Source organism: Lathamus discolor, chromosome 5, assembly GCF_037157495.1.
Source record: "Lathamus discolor isolate bLatDis1 chromosome 5, bLatDis1.hap1, whole genome shotgun sequence".
In the NCBI taxonomy this organism is placed as follows: Eukaryota; Metazoa; Chordata; class Aves; order Psittaciformes; family Psittacidae; genus Lathamus; species Lathamus discolor.
In genome coordinates this window covers 43,992,380-44,009,558 of record NC_088888.1, presented here as the reverse complement: position 1 = coordinate 44,009,558, position 17,179 = coordinate 43,992,380, and the positions used below count along the sequence as shown (strand labels likewise).

The window sequence follows — 17,179 nt, the reverse complement described above, 5'->3', positions numbered from 1 at the left end:
CCTCTTTTGCTGGCTCCTTCTGTCCTGCTGCTGTTATGTAAGTACCGGTGGTGTCCCAGTTTGCTGATGCAGCTCCCTGCCTTGTGCGCGACGGTGCTCTGGAGCCTACGCTAAAGGTAATGCCCTGCAGAAGGTACGCAATGCAACAATAATAACAGTAGTACGACTAGTGATAGCAATCAGCAGCGACAGCCCGATACGTTCTCAGAAGTATTCTGGCTCCCCTCCAGAGCGCAGTTCGGGGGGTGTTCAGGCTCGGGGCCGAGGCCGGTGTCTCATCCCCCGTTCTCGAGAGCAGCGGCCAAAGCAGCCGCTCTCAGCCAAGCCGCCCTGGCCTTGCTGCAGCCGCGGTGGGGCGGGGCGAGGCGGCCCCCCCCGCGGTGCATCGCAAGGACAGCGGGCTCAGGGGCACGGCCGGGGGGGGGGCTGTAGCCGGGAGGCGGCCGCGGCCTGGGAAGCGCTGCTGGGGCCGGGCCCGGTGCAGCCCGCACACGCAGTCCCGCTCGCCGCCCTCTCCGCCCCTCCGCACCTGCTTTCTCGCCGCGGGCCGGCGCGGCGTGGCGTACTCGGTAACCAGGGAGCGACGCCGGGCGCACCGAGGCGCGGAGCAGAGCGGTACAGTGCGGAGCGGCGGTCAGAGGTAAGGAGCGGCGGTGGCGGCGCGGGGCCGGGGGTGACAGAGTCGCGGCGCGGCCCCCCGCGGGGCTGCGGGAGTTCAGCAGGTGCCACCGCCTAGGTAAACCCAGGGTGAGCCGCTGGACCGCGGTCAGGAAGAAGGGACCCGCCATGGGGCAGCCTCTGCCGGCTGCACCCCTCTCCAGCCGCTGCCTTCTCCCCAGAGCCAAACTCTCTTGAGGTTAATCGAACTCGTTGCCGTGATTGCGGAGTCTGCGTTTTCCTGCGTGCATTTGAGGTTTTGGCTTTCCTGAGTACGGAGGTAGAAAATCCCGGAGGAGGGCTGTGGTTCGCCCCCTGAGTCCACGTGTGTGTTGCAGCGATACCCGGTTTTATGCTCAGTCACACATTGCAGGCCACAATGTAGTTCTGCAAGGAAGATCTGAGTATTCCCATGCAATTCCAAGAAGCCTGTGTTAGGCTGGGTTTTCTGCAGTGATGGTGCAAAAAGGACAAGTGCACCACCACAGTGATGCGAGAGTCCCTATGTTCTCCGGTATATGTGGTAACTCCCTGGAGGTGAGACCTGCTGAAATACTAACGGACAAGGTTGTTACTAGGATTCTGAAAGTCATATTTTCAACCATGTTCATGCTGGGGGAAAGTGCTTGTAAGACTAATTGTAATCTGCTACAATAGACCAGATTTTGCAAACTGATGGAGAATTACTTATGTAAATCACCTACATGACGCTGAGGGAAACTCCAGTGCTCATCACTGTGAGGGATTTGTACCTATGCGTCTCGTAGGGAAATAGTATGTGGTGTTTCTGGCTGCTTGCTAACATTTTTCAAGCTCGAAGCCTGTTGAAAGACTGTTAACAGGCACACACTTTCCTGTAGTAGTACTAGTGATGGATTGTCTTCCTTCTCTCATCTCTGATAATTATTTTCATGATTCTTGTGTGCACTTTAACACTTAAACCAGATCCCAAGCTATAAATTCTGATGAGCTATGTTAAATATTGCCACTGGGCAGAGAATATCAGGGTGCTATGTTATTTTAATGGGTAAATGCTGTCTTTGTTGCACTGTGTTGTGAGTGACATGACAAAACTGATGAGGTGCAGTGTTAAAATTTGTAGTTATTAACTTTTTTTTTTTCTGGTAAGAGTCCATATCCATTGTCATATGGGATGTTTATCATACTCTTTAAAGCACCAAAGTTTCCCCTGGAAAAAGGAGCTCTCCAGACTGAGCATGGTGCTGCATGTTGGAATGGTTCAGTGTTCATCTTTGTAAACTCTTGTTGGGTGTGAAAGTAGAAGCAGTAATCTCTCCACTTCCCCGATGTTCATTTAATTCCTGTTCATAGCGTCTGGGGTGATTTGGTTGGTTAATAGTACCTTTAGAGATTACACTTGTCAGTGGAAATTCTGTGTTGCTGAGTACAAAATATGAATGCATAGGTATTAATAACTGATGAACTCAAACACATTTTACAGATTTGAGACTTTATTTTATTTTATTTTATTCTTTAATTAATTTTAATAAGTGCCAGTAATGATTTGGACTGCTGCACTTAGTACAAGCACAAGAATCTCATCATGACTGTATACCTTCATGCAGTATTACTTTCTCTTTATTAAACAGAAGAATTCTCAAAGGATTTTGGTGTTGTTTTTTTTTTTTTACTTCGGGACCTTAGGAACACCTCCTTGTGCAGTAGAGCTATGATGAGTTACACAGTCTACCAGCAAGTATGTTGCTCAAGCTTACACTTTAATACTGGGTCAGCGAGTGCAGAGGAGCACAGGAACGGAGGAGCAGCACTTTTCAGTATGTAAATGCATTAGGGGAGAAGATAGTGCCTGGTCCTGAGGAGGATTTTGCTGGATGAGGCACTGAACAAGGTGTGAATTCCTGGAGAACTTTCAAGGCCCATGCACGGAGAGTGATCAGTGTGGGTCTACAGGCATTCAGTGGATCAGTCCCCAGGAGACATCCACATGTATTCACCCTTTGGACAGACACCACGTTAATGCAGCTCAGTTATGCTTTGTTAAAGGAGTCAGTTGTGGTTCAGTTTTTTTCAAGTAGTGGCTGTGGTTACTGGGAAAGCACATACATCAAACATAAACAATTATTTATATACTTACCCGTTACAATGGCTAGTGACAAAACTTTAGTGCTCTTCTGTTTCCTTAGAGGTCACAAAAATAACAGTAGCAGTGTACCTCTGAAGCAACTGAACTTTTGGTTTTGTATCACTCAAAGGCACAGATTTAATGGGAAAAACAGAGGAGTTTCTGCTTTTCCATTTGTATGGCAGCTGTATTTGCCCCTTGCTCACAAATTATACTTCAGCTAAGCTGTCTTGCCTGGGAGATGTGCAGAAATACCAAAGAATTGATGCTTACTTGCTTATCTCAGACTTGGCTTGACCCACCCTTTCCTGAGATACCTCAGTGTTTCTATTTTAGTGGCCTGGTGTTTTTTTTTTTTTTTCTCTTACAGATGTATCTATGCAAGATCCTTCTCCTATAGGCAATATTACGCCAAAGAAATCCTAGGTTCCATATCAGTATTAAACGAGAAAAGTCAGCAGTGGCTCTCCTACCATTAACCAGTTCACAAATTACAGCCAAACTTCACTCTGTCCTATTTGCCTGTGTATTGTGACCTCTGATCTTAATCTCGGCCTGTCTTTGTCTGTACAGATAGTAAGCTCTATGAGGCAAGGATTATATCCTGTGTTTGTAGAAGGTTGTAAGCTACTGATCCCAGTCTCCTGCTATTACCAACATCTATAGAAACTATAATATATTCCTGAAGGATTTCAATAGCAGGATTACTAAAGTGTAGCATACACTGTATTTAACATTTCATAGCAGAAAGACAGTGAATGACCTTTCTTTGAATATATCTAACAATGTATGTTCTGATAGTTTTTAGAAAAAATAACAAGTCTCTGCCATCTATTTTCTCCTAGAACACTTTGCATTTTCTGTTCAAATGGAATTACAGCTTTCTAGACAAGAATCAGAGTTTCATACCCTTGGAGTTTTGCCTGTCCCTAAAAAATGACTAATAGAAAGTAAAAAATAAAGAGTTCACTTGCTGAAATGTAAATACATACATAGGTGTGTGCATGGCTAATGTCCTATAAATAATTTGTAAATACTATAATACAGTTATAGGTAAAGTGTATAGATAAACTGCGTGCCATATAGGCCATGGTTTTGAATGACAGATATGCAAATTAACTTGAATTTTCCAAATTAATAAATTGCTGTTGCAAACCCTCAACCTTCTGCAAAATGAGGAACTCTTGTTCAGCTCCAGGTAATGCTGAAGAATGACTAGAGGAATCAAAATAATCTGGACCTCCAGAAAGGACCCAAACTTGTGTCTCTCTTCCTCCCTACACTCCCCAAGACAAACAGATTTTAATACCTTGAGGTAACTACTGCACATAAGTCAGTTTTCCGTTGGATGGTCAGTGAGAACATCTCATTTTAGTGTTCCTGTTTCAAAGTGTTCTTTGTCAAAGGTTATAACCTGCCTCTTCTTCCACCTTTTTCTATTCAAAAGCAATCCATGTAGTAGAGAAAGGAAGCACAGAGTGATAGTGCTATCAAAAACACGTTTCAGAGCCAAAATTGCATTTTCCATGACCTTATGTGGTGCACAGTTATGTCCCATTGGACTTGGGAAAGTTCCAGTACGCACTGACTTGGGCTACATTGGGTTTAAGCAAGCAGCTAGAGATTTGTATCTCAATCATCTGTAACAATTAGCAAAGGTACTCTTCTGCTGGCGTGGATTTTGGAAGACCAGTGAGGAGGTACTGCATTTTCTTTGAAGGTAGTATAAGAATCATTTGGATCACTCCACCCCATTTCTTCATCCTAGCTCCTAGTTTTAATGTATCCACTAGGCATTACTTGCAACTTGACAGACTTATTCAAATAAGTTTACAAATGGATTCTCAACCCATCAGCCACAATTTTTAGTATTCTGGGATTAATTTTATCAAGTTTTTTCCACTTTTAACTTTGATTTTATTTCAGATGGTGCTTTTTCCATTTCTGTTGTGCCTTTCTCTTTCAGAATTGCTTTCAGTGGAAAAATCAGTATAATACTAGCTGAAGCAAATTAATCTCCACTTGATCTTACTTCCTACTTCCTTTTTACTTATTTAACTAAGACCTGTTTGCTTGCTTTCTTCACTTCCTTAGTCTAACTCAGCTGGTCTTTCAGCAAGTCTCTCTTCATCCCTGTGGAGAGTATGAACTATGGGAGAGCAGTTCACTTCTCATCCTTTATTTCTTTCCACTTATTTCTGACTGATAGCTTTTCCAGTTATGCCTGGAACAATTTTTTTCTGCCTTTCATAGGTGTATAGTTACTGGACCTTGGACTTAAAGAAATTTCCAGTGTGTTTCACAGGGGAGAGGGACCCTGTGCTCTTCAGTCTAGTTGACTTCTGTAACTGATTTCCCTTTTATTTATTTTTGAGCACTGGCTCTTTAGATAATCTCCTGACCTGCTTACGTGCTTTGGGTTATTCTTCTAATAGTGTGGACTACATCAATCATTTCCTTAGTCGGAAGTATTTTCTATGATTTGTTTTGCCCTCTCCCGCACCCCACCTGGCTTCTAACTAAAGCCCAATCTAAAATAGCTGGTTCTGTGATTGTCTGATGTTTAAATGCAGTTATGGCTTCCAGAAAATTCTGGTTCCTACCTTTCTGTGAATCATTTATTCCTGATTGACATGAAGATCACTGCTGTCTCATAGAGTTGCATCCATCCCAGCAGTGTCTATCAGTCTGGCAGCACTTTCAAGACCTCTTATGTTTCAGAAGCAGAGCCTGTGGATCAAAGGGGACCCCTAGCGCTACAGCAGTAAGCTATGCTTGGAAATTCTTTCCCGAAAGTGTTTTTTGACTAGATCAGTTCTGTACCACTGTTTCTTACCAGGGAAGTCTGCCTCTTTGTGCTTCAGCACTTGACTTTATTTCTGTTATTCTTTAGATTCTGTTCAGTGCTATAGTTCTTTTAGTTATTCCACTGTATTTCTTGTATCTATGTAACATCTGACTTCTAGCTGCAGGAGTTTCTTGAATTTATTACTCTGTGTTTTTTGTCCTCTCAAATATCTCTTTTTATATGTCCCAGATTAGAAACAGTCCTTTTGCTGCTTGCCACCTGCCTATTTCTCACTCTTAACAATACCTTTACTTATTTATCAGTGCTTATCATTGCTCGTCTGGAGTCTCTTTATCCATTGCTGCTATAACAGGAGATTATAGAAGTCTAAAACTCTTTCCTGGTACAACCATGCTTTCACATCAGTAGTAATTACCCCCAAGCTGCTGTATGTGGCATCAACCCAGTGTAATGGCTATCTGCAATTTGTGCAAACATGAAGGACAGTCAGAGAGTTTTTTGCCCTTTTATTGTTCAGGTTTATCTTCAGCCATTGTTGCAAATATCATATGTTGTCTGCACCTAGCAGATGTCCCTTTGGTTTTCTGGAACCGGGCTGCTGACAGGCATGTCTGTTTTATAAATTTTAAGAACTAAAAGATAAAATACAACCTGGTCTTGCCAGTGCTACTCTAGGTTTACCAATAAAGGGAAAACGTATTCTCTTTTTAATTGCAGATAATTCAAAACACTGCCAAGCATAATGAAAAATAAGGATTATACTGGGAACCTGGAAAAGTTAGCCCATAATAAATCTAGTGTTTTTATTGTCTCTTCCGTAGAACAGGCATCCTGCTTTTCTGACACTTGAAGACCATCACTAGGCATATCAAGGATGAGGGGGTCATTAAGAACAGCCAACATGGTTTTATGAGGGGGAAGTCATGTATGACCAACCTTATAGCCTTCTATGAGGAAGTGACTAGGTGGAGGGATGATGGTAGAGCGGTAGATGTAGTTTTTCTTGATTTCAGTAAGGCATTTGATACTGTCTCCCACAGCATCCTCATAGATAAGCTAAGGAAGTGTGGGCTTGACAATCAAGTAGTGAGGTGGATCGAGAACTGGTTGAAAGGAAGAAGGCGGAGAGTTGTGGTCAATGGCGCAGAATCTAGCTGGAGGTCTGTGACTAGTGGAGTTCCTCAGGGGTCGGTGCTGGGACCGGTGCTGTTTAATATTTTCATCAATGACCTGGATGAGGGAACTGAGTGCACCCTCAGCAAGTTTGCTGATGACACAAAACTGGGAGGAGTGGCTGACACACCAGAGGACTGTGCTGCCATTCAGCGAGACCTGGACAGGCTGGAGAGTTGGGCGGGGAGAAACTTGATGAAATTTAACAAGGGCAAGTGTAGAGTCTTGCATCTGGGGAAGAACAACCCCATGTACCAGTACAGGTTGGGGGTTGACCTGCTGGAAAGTAGTGAAGGGGAAAGGGACCTGGGGGTCCTGGTGGATAGGAGGATGACCATGAGCCAGCAATGTGCTCTTGTGGCCAAGAAGGCAAATGGCATCTTAGGGTGCATTAGAAAGGGTGTGGTTAGTAGGTCAAGAGAGGTTCTCCTCCCCCTCTACTCAGCCTTGGTGAGGCCGCATCTGGAATATTGCGTCCAGTTCTGGGCCCCTCTGTTCAAGAAGGACAGGGAATTGCTTGAAGGAGTCCAGCGCAGAGCCACAAAGATGATTAAGGGAGTGGAACATCTCTCTTATGAGGAGAGGCTGAGGGAGCTGGGTCTCTTTAGCTTGGAGAAGAGGAGACTGAGGGGTGACCTCATCAATGTTTACAAATATGTAAAGGGTAGGTGTCAGGATGATGGAGCTAGGTTTTTTTCAGTGATATCCAGTGATAGGACAGGGGGCAATGGGTGTAAACTGGAGCATAGGAAGTTCCACGTTAACATCAGGAAGAACTTCTTTACTGTAAGAGTGACAGAGCACTGGAACAGGTTGCCCAGGGGGGTTGTGGAGTCTCCTACACTGGAGATATTCAAGGCCCGCCTGGACAAGTGCCTGTGTGATGTACTGTAGGTTACCCTGCTCTTGCGGGGGGGTTGGACTAGATGATCTTTTGAGGTCCCTTCCAACCCTTGGGATTCTGTGATTCTGTGAAGAGAGAAACAATACAATCCAGAGAATTGTAAACTGTATATTACTATAGCAGATTGCTAGGCCTAATGGCTTTCCTATGGGACAAGTTTGTGTTTCCTCTTTTCATCTAAAAACAGAGTACCAGGACAATAATATAAGAAAATAATGTCAGTGTAACTAACTTCATCCATTAAATCCAGATAAGTGGCAAATATAATTTTAAAAATCTAATTTATATGCAAAACTGTTCCATTTCACTCTTGTGTATTCATTCCCCATATGTTCAGATCAAGAAATTAATAATTATCAACAATGAATAATCACTTGTTGAATGCTGAATCACCAAATAGCTCATACAGTCCCTCAGGCTTATTTCAGGCTAAGATTTATGAGATTTAAGCCATACACTTTTTTAAAAACCTGTGCCTTTTGACAGCATGTCTTTTTGCCTCGCACTGAAATGGAAAGGTCATTCTATTTATTTATTTTGTGTAATAGCTATGAATATGTTTAGTTAAGATTTAATGAAGATCTTAATGTTTACAAAACTGAGGAACATAATCTTTCAGTAGGAAGAATCTTTTGTTGCAGGCTTTAACTATGGGTACAAATCAGAAAAAGAAATTCCCTCTGCATTGCATTGAATAGCTGACTGTGCGTGTAGTTTTTTCTTGTTCTCTGGAACTTCAGATGTTGGCTGAAGACAGGCAAGAAGTGTGTGTGTAGCTTAGTTTCATCTATCCCCATGATGTCTTAGCTATTTTTTTTCTGCCTGTGGAGGTGGCTGTGCACACAAGCATCTCTCCTTCCCACCTGTACTAACTTGGTGCCTTCTTTAAATGAATTAATTCCCACTGCTTGCAAAGGAGCTTTTGAATGAGGAACCATATTTAGAACCACAGATTCTTCTTATGTAGCTTATAATTTAATATCAGCTAGATAAATTATTAATTGCAAGTCTGCCATTATTGCTGCATAGTGACTCAGCCTGCTGTGTGAGTAGATAGAACATACATCTTCATTACAATTTCCCAGACTCTTTTAACTTGGAGTTGGATCAGCATCTTCCACAGCTCCTCTAAATCTGCTCACATACAGCTGATTTACACCAGCTCCTTCACGGTGCGAGTGGGCTGGTGTTCTGATGTTGTTACTGCTCTTAGCCAGAAAACAGTCAGACAAGGCATTTTTAATACCCCTTATCTCTGCCCAACAATTAGTTTAGCAGCCTGCTATTAAAAGTTGCTATACCTCACTAAACAGTACTGCTCAAAATATTAGCAGTGCCACTGCTGCAGAAACAAGGCTTCATTAACCCACTATGTTGCAAATATTTCTGGGTTGGATGGGGCTAGACAACCTGATGTTTCATTTAATTATGGCAAAGAAAGCAAAGGTCACCAAGCTGGCATATGTGTGTATGTGAGCATGAGCAACAGAAAACCTCCATTTGCTTCCCATTAAAGTCAGGCACTGTTTGGTGTTTGCTGTGGAAGAGCTGTGCTTGCCAATGTTCTGTGAGGCAACTCAGTCGCACCACAGGGCCCTCAGCCTCAGCCTGTGTTGCAGCTGAGAGGTGTGCTGGTGGGACCTTCTTCTCCCTAGCTGTTGCAAGGTGAGGCTTCCTACCTGCCAGGGTGCCTTTCCATGTTTGGGAGATGGTGACTGATATGCACAGTCTCTGTGCACCCTGAAAAGGAGGGGGACAAAGCCTGGAAGGTGGGGAATGGGAATGGAAGGGAGGAGATCCCTGAAGAAGAGAGGCATATATGGGAAGGTAGTGGGGATAGGAGCATCTGTATGTCTTGTGCAAAGTGTAGATGTATGTAAAAATAGCAGTAACTTCATCAGAGTAGGTACTGGGATCAGTCTGGCAATGGTATCCAGGAGTGTAGCTTGTGTGCATGGTGGACTTTTTCCTACATGATGATCCACAGGAAGTGTGCTTCCCCCAGTTCCACTGATGTAAAACCAGCCTGGGTCTGCTGACCTGAGCAGAGCTTATGTATCCAAAATACAAGGTAAACATACAATAAAAACATCAGTAAGAGGGAAAGCAGGGAGTTCCCTTGGTCAAGCAGGGTTTGAAGGCTCAGAAAAGGAAATGTTGAAACGTGATTTCCTCTGGCGGACCTTACATGTTGACATAGCTCCTCTGGGACAGTTCAGCGTGCCTAAAGCTGTATGGCCTAAAGGCTTATCTCTCCGAAGTTGAAGGACTCTATTCTCTGACAGACCTTAGGGCTAGGGAAAGAGGAAAGTGCACAGCACCAGTAAACCCACTAATATTTGTGATATTGATCACTGTATATCATCCTGAATTTGGGATGTGTAGTATGAATCAAATTATTCTTGGTGTCTATACACTCAGTATAAACAGCTGCATACATACACAACATGTACTTGTTCTGCAGAAGATATCTATTGATAACATTATCTGAAGAATCTAATTGGATCTTTTTTTTTTAGACCAGATTTATAGTCACGTAGATCTTACTGTATCAAGTTCATGTAGCAGTTCTACTTCACAGTTTTTGATGTTAAATGACACCAAATACATCCTTATACACTTGAAAAGTGAATGCAAATATGATTTTATTTAATAATAAAGCATAAGAATCTTAATATTTCAGATTAGAGCATATAGTCCAGTGGAGTTAGGGATTATTCTGATCAACAAGTTACTATTATGTGCTCCTTCACAGCATGGTGAAATAGGATGAATTGTACAGCTTTTGAATTTTGCGAGTGTTTTGCCTTTTCCTCCTTTACGCCTAATATTATTTACATCAAGAAAGTATTACAATATTATTTTTACTATGTATAACATCATTGTTAGTTCTAAACCGACATCCACAAGCATCCTCAGGAAAGAATTGATGTCTGGCGCATTGCCAATTTTTTTAATGATTTGTTTTTGTAGCTTCATTCCGCTGACGATTGCCAAGCAAGCTTTCAGCATTAATTGTGTCTCTGGCTGGGGTGTACTCTATGGCTAAAACATACCTCTCTTTATGTGTTAAAACAGCTATTAAGACAGACTTTTTAGTTTGCAGAGGTGGTAAAAGTTTCCTCTAAGCCTTGGTCTTTCTTTCTCAGGTGCTGAGGTTGCTGCCTGTGTTGTTTCCTGGCGCTGTGAGGGCTGGCGTTAGACTGGAGGCATCTGACTGCCCCAGTCAGAGGGTTGAACCCTAAAAGATCCTCATCTCACTGAGGTCACTGTCTTGGAGGGAGACCTCTGTCAGGGAAGGTGGACTCGCTGCAAAGAGATCATGGCCTCATCCCGACTAGTGGCAAGATCAAGAGATATTGCTAATGTCATGCAACGACTTCAAGGTAAGAGACTGACTCAGACTTGTGCGCTCTGCCACCCATTCATAAATGGAGGTTCCTGGTTTTTGCTATGGCGCAGAGTCATGACAATATGTTTGAAGTTTAATAACTGTTCCAAACTTATCTACTGGAAAATATTTGTAGTATGTCTGAAAGACTCTGATTACAATAGTCCTTTAGTATAGCATTGATAGAGGTGTTTAAAAGCACAGATACTATTAATCCATCTGACAGGACAATGAATTTAAGATTATGAGACTGGTTTCTATTTCCTGCACATGATCAAATTGTTCATCAGTTTTCTCATAGAAAAGAGAATAGAAATTATACCTGTCCTTTTTTCAGGTATGAACTCTACAGGTAGATCTGCTCTACTGATAAAGTAATATTTACTAGTTTAGCAATACTTGCTGCCTCTAAACAAGAGCTATATGCCATTATGTTGTTAAGCATTGAAGAATTCATAACTCAGTAAGCTAATTACTAGTGCTGCAGTTGGTAATCTTTTAGATAACATACCACAGAATGTCTTTGCAGCATTCATTGAGTATTCTTTATGGTTTTAAGTTCTTGTAGTAAAGCATTAATAATCTTATCTTTTTAGAAGGTATACATGTAATTGCTGCAGCTAAAATCATGCATTCAGAATGTATGTTTTTGTTCAAATGATGATATTGACTAGAAACAAAACATCAGTGCTGCTGTACTGTTTCACACCTGACTTTTAAACTTGACCATAAATTCCTGACCTCTTACTTTCTTTACACACCAGCTTCTACTGACTTCAACAAAAGCTTACAGGCACAGAACCCTTACTGCCTCTCTCTGCATCTTCGAAATCTGAAAGCTTTATTTTCTCATGGCTTTTCCTTCCATTTTTTGTTTTTCAGTTCAGGATATCTAAACTAAGCTTCCAAGCCACCAGCTGTGACTAGCAGGCATAATTTCCATGTAGCCTCAGTATATAAATAAAGGAGTAAACAAAGGTGCGCTGTCTGTCCTATCTAGAACTGCTACAGCACTTTTGCCATTCCAAAATGCTTCTGCTTGTTGTTCCCCAGCTTGTTGTACAGTTACTGTCTTTTCCCTTGTTATTTTCATTTGCGTTGGCTAACTCTTAGGCTGCAGTCTTACTAAGTGGTAGCTCAAAGTGCCCACAAACATAGTGAGGAAATATTCCCTGCCCAGAGAATGTGTGGTTTAAGCATTAGGATAAGACACTCCAGGATGATGCAAATGAATGAGAGTGCAAGGGTACAATGAGGCAACCTTGCCCACCAAACAGGCAGGGGTTTTAGTAAACTGTGTGTGTGTGTATATGTGTGTAAAAGATGTCATGTTAATAAGAATTCCAGGAAAAAAAAAAAAAAAAAGAGTTTTGAAGCAAGAAATGAAATAATTATAAAGCTCGGAGACTTTCCAAAGAATATGAAGAAATGGATGTGAGAAATGGAAGAGGTTCTTGGAGGTTATGGAGGGATATTGCAAAGGAAGGGATCAAGGAGCTGAGCTGTGTTCAGGGAGGATTATTCAGGCTGATACTCTGAAGCAGTGAATAAGGAGGTTGCTACATGAGGTATTTACAGAGCATGTGGACCTATTAATTATCAGATTGTTGCATACTAACTTTCTAAACATCTGCGCAGCTGTTGATGACAAAATGGCTGTTCTGTTAATTTGCACTTTAGGTATTTTACATAATTGTTTCTAACTTTTATGTATTTTGCTCTGCTGAATTCTGATACATAGTTCAGTCTGCTTTGTGTTTGTGGGCTTCATCTTTTTGGAAATAAAGCAAAAATAATGAAGTGACCTTTTAAGTGAAGACATTTTAAAAGAAAACATATGAACTAACTGCAAATTTGGCATTGCGTGTTAGTTTATAGTCGCACCTACAACTGGATTCTTTGCTTCTCAGATGAAATTAGTTCAGCTTCATGTTGCTGGGATCTGAGTTTTGCTGCAGAAGCAATACTTCAATAAATCACCTGCGCCAAGATTAGAGTACTTGAAGCCAAAGTCTTTTTTTAGTCTGTAGCTCTGCATTATGGATGAGCATGCAGTCTGCAGTGCGACTACGTTAGCCCTTGTGAATTAAGGTTGCTCTGCCTTACAGAAATTATAGTCAGCTGAGATAGGAGCAGATATGAACATAGGAGCGCAAAGATGTTTCTTGTCGTGTTTGCATGGCAGCCCAGAATCGCAGTTGGAGCTGCGTGCACAGCTCAAGGTGAGAGTAGAACTGACAGTATTCACAGTGTAATAGGAATGGAGATGGCTTGGAGGATCCTCAGTCAATGCCAAGGCAGCAGTTGTGTTTCACAGCGCCTGCTTTTGTACCTGGCTGTAAGCTGTGGCAGAAGACTTCTTGTATGACACTGTCACAGCTGCCAGATGCCAGTGCTGGGTATTTGGCAGCCTTGAAGAGAGGTAAAGCAAGCTGTGCTCCCTCCTCCACTGCTGTCTCATATCCACCTCACACATTTCCAGTGTTTGTGGTGGGAGAGTGTAGGAAAGACCAGAAAAATGCCACTCTTCACTGGGATTCTCAGCACCAGTTTCAAAATCTCTGTTGTACATCCTGTAAGTGAATGCAGTCACATCAGCTGTCCTAAAAACTGTCAGTGAGCAACAAAGTTGGTTCTGGTGGGTTGTTTTGGTAGGTTTTGTTTTGGTTGGTTTTTATTGTTTTTTTTTTTTGTTTGGTTGGTTTTCTTTTGTTTGTTTTGTTTTGTTGGTTTCTGTTGGTTCTTGTTGGCTTGTTTTGTTTTTTTATTTCTTTGCTTGGGGTTCTAGGGAGGGTTTGTTTTGTTTGTTTGAGTTTGTTTGTTTTAAAAAAAGCCTTGCACTTTGCTTTGGTGATTATGACAGTTGCAATACACTCTGGAACTGTTACGGAGTTTTTGAATAAGACTGCATATCACTGCCTCAGAAGTCCACTTGGGACAAACAGTCATAAGGATAATGCAGCGTTCTGGGCTGTGGGTTTGTGTGCAAATGGATATACAGCCTGTCTCATCTCGTAGTGCCCAGTCAAAGGCTTGTAGCAGTGTTGTACTCTCTGCCCAGAAGTATGGAGGATCTTTAGTCCAGGCCAGCAGGGCACAGGAGAAAGGTAAGCACTGGCAATAAGATTTACCATCTCTAATTTCATCATCTCTGTCATCCTGATGAAAGTTGAGACATAGGGCTATTCACTGTAGCTCAGTCTGCACTAAAGGGAGAGAGACAAGCTGTTCCAGAAGGAGTATGATCCTTTGTCACTTGAATTTTAATTAATAAGGGTATGTTTTTGAGGCAAAAATCCTTCCTATTATATTTTAATTCTGTGAATTTGGTAACATATAAAATAGGCAAGGGCTGCGGAAAAGAGTGGTCTTGCCACTTTAAATGGAAAGGTGGAGAGGTGGATCTGTGGATAGGCCACCTCCATAATAATCATAGGAAGGTAGGTGTAAATCCACAGAAATCATAGTTGCTCTCTAGCTCACTCTTGCTAGTCACATACCTTTAGTTGCATGTGACATCTTTCCACTAACTTCTGCTTACTGCTTATCATTCCTTCAGCGCTCGCTCAAACTATGCTGCCCTACTCTGTGCACAGGGGCTACCAAGTCCATCTCACTTGGGTCAGGAAAGTCAGGCTTCCAGGAACTTAAATGGTGGCGTGACTGCTAAAGGATCTAATGCAGCCTAAGGCAGGTGTGTAAGAAGGGTGTAATTAATTTTCTTAAAGTGCTTATCTCTCCTCATTGGCTAAAGAGAGAGATGAGAGAATACAGAGGTGACACCTGATGTTTTTCATTCCTGAGCTTAAGCATGAAGAACCCATCTTCATAGTACTACAGAATGAATTGATGACATTCTTTCATGTAATTATTTGCATAATTTATTCCTTGCTAGCACAATTCAAGGTTTTCTACAGTACCTTATGCTTATCCTTCTCTGTTCATATTATAAAAGCATTCACAAAACCCAAGCAGAACCAGTGTACACCACTGATTTGAGTTACATTCCTGGGATTGTCTTTGGGATTACTTAAGGAATTAGATGCCAATTGGCACAAAACCACTACTGCTTAACTTACAGAAAGTGCAAGTTTCACTGGCATTAAAGCTGGTCATACACTGGAGATAATTACAGCATTTTTAATAGCTGCAGAAGTCAAAGCATGGAAAACAAGCTGGTAAACCTCTTATTTCCTTGTGATCTCTGCCATCATGAAAGCCTTTTCTGTAAGTATTACACTGTTACACACAAATTTCAATCATGCTCATGTTGTTCTGGAGAAAAAAAAAGAAAGGACAAACCAGGAAAGTCAGTGTCCCATTCTTCTGGACCTTGTCACTCCTGTATGCTGACTTGCTGTTACTGGCTTGTAAGGTGATGTTGAACAGTCACTGTATCCTACTAGTAACCACAGGCTTTTCTTGTTTCCCCTTTTCCTTCCCGCTGTTTCCTCCATTTTCTCATTTAGTAGTCTGTACTGGGTTGAGATTTTTCTGAGCAGCACTGTGTTCCTTATCGGGTGGTCTTCCATTTAGTCAAGGACATTTTTGTGGTTCACAAAAATTTGGTCTGCACTACAATTCTAATGTGTATGCCACCCCAGTTAATTTGCTCTGTTAACATCAGTATTTTGAGACAGTTATCCATTTTAACCCCATTCAGCAAAACGAGTTCCAGGGTATGCAAAGTACAGCTATTTAAACAAAATAATGTTATAAGACAATCAGTTTGGTATCTTGAAAAACCTGTACAAATGACATGAAAACATGAAAGAATTATTCTCAATCTTCTGTTTGTTTCTGGATTGCACCACTGTTCTTAAACAGTTGCAACACTATTCTAGGCTCTTAAACTCCTGTTGGCTTGTGGGTATCTTGGGCTTTTGTAAACTCTCTGTAGAGACATTTTATTGTGTAGGAGAAGCTAGGGTGGGAAAGCAAGCATCATGGTCATTCATGAAGACCCACTATAATGGAAAGGAACCATAGGTCTAGTAATCTTCATACACTCATGAAAAACTTCAGTACACACAGGTCAAATCAGCCTGTAGTCCAATCCTTCTTTTGTGTAGTTACCTGCAGCTGAGTATCGTTTGTAGTTTGAATGCCTTCCATGTATTAGCACTATTCACAGAAAGCTGAGTTGATTTTCTTCTGGATTACCTTTCCTTCTCCCTCTTTTCTCCCCCTTACATTTTAGCTCTTCTTTTTCTTCCTTTTATATCCGAGCATTTCTTTTCCAAACCATACTAATAGTAGCCATTAACTAATCAGTAGATCTTTTTATATTTAGCTGATAGGCACTTTGTTAATATGTACCTTTATCGGTGTTTTCCTTTGGTTGTTTTCACTCTAAGTCAACAGTGCCAAGAGCCACAGTTTGACATTAGGATAAGCTGATTTAACGTATACCTGCTACTGAAAGCTACCTTGCTTCACTGTGTTCATGTTCCCAGTTTTGTTTACACCAGTGCTCTTCCTTCTCTTACCTTGGACCTGAACCAGCTTAAAATTAATTTGTAGAGGTCAGGTTTGGTCCTGGCAAAAACTGGAGTGGCAGGGTCTCCCCTCTCAGTGCAGTTTACCATTTTATTATCTGCAAAATCAAACGGCCAGATCACATTCGTAAATGTGAACTCAATTGAAAAGGTGTGCTTGGTCAGGAGGGGCATGTTGCATGCTTTGCACAGCTGATTTTTATGCCCACATCACAAATATTGCCCCAGTTAAGGTTTCCTTTTGTCAGTTTCCTGCTATATGCTGATTCCATGTAGTCCTGGTGCTGCTGCATTTTCTTTGCAGTCTCACTGTCTGAAATGTCCCAGTTTGATTCTTGCCACTTTCTTGTATTTAGAAGGTTCTTGAGTTAAAAAAGATGCCAGTGTAAATTATTACACAGGTAAGTCTTGTAACTAAGGCAATTCATTACTCATTGGCAATGCGTTAAGGGAAATAGACTGTTCTGACTCTACTGACTCTGTAGACCGTATGACCTGAAGGCCAGATAGATCTAAATAATGAACTGAGAATCTGAATAACATTACAGCCCACATGTTACTTAACAGGACAAATTCAACCAGGTTTTCAATTTTTTTTTTCTTTTTTTTTTTCCTTTTTCCTCTTTTTTTTTTTTTCAATGTG

At 41.7% G+C, this 17,179-nt stretch overlaps 1 protein-coding gene across 1 annotated transcript in view; it reads left to right on the top strand.

Annotated features, from left to right (window-relative positions):
• The first annotated feature begins 437 nt into the window (after nt 1–437).
• The window catches only part of SYNE1 (spectrin repeat containing nuclear envelope protein 1), a 295,836-nt gene continuing 279,094 nt past the window's right edge, over nt 438–17,179 (top strand). The window contains exons 1-2 of the mRNA XM_065680584.1: nt 438–640; nt 10,797–11,033. Coding sequence (XP_065536656.1) covers nt 10,970–11,033 — 64 coding nt within the window. The 5' untranslated portion in view covers nt 438–640; nt 10,797–10,969. The remainder of the gene's footprint in view (nt 641–10,796; nt 11,034–17,179) is intronic.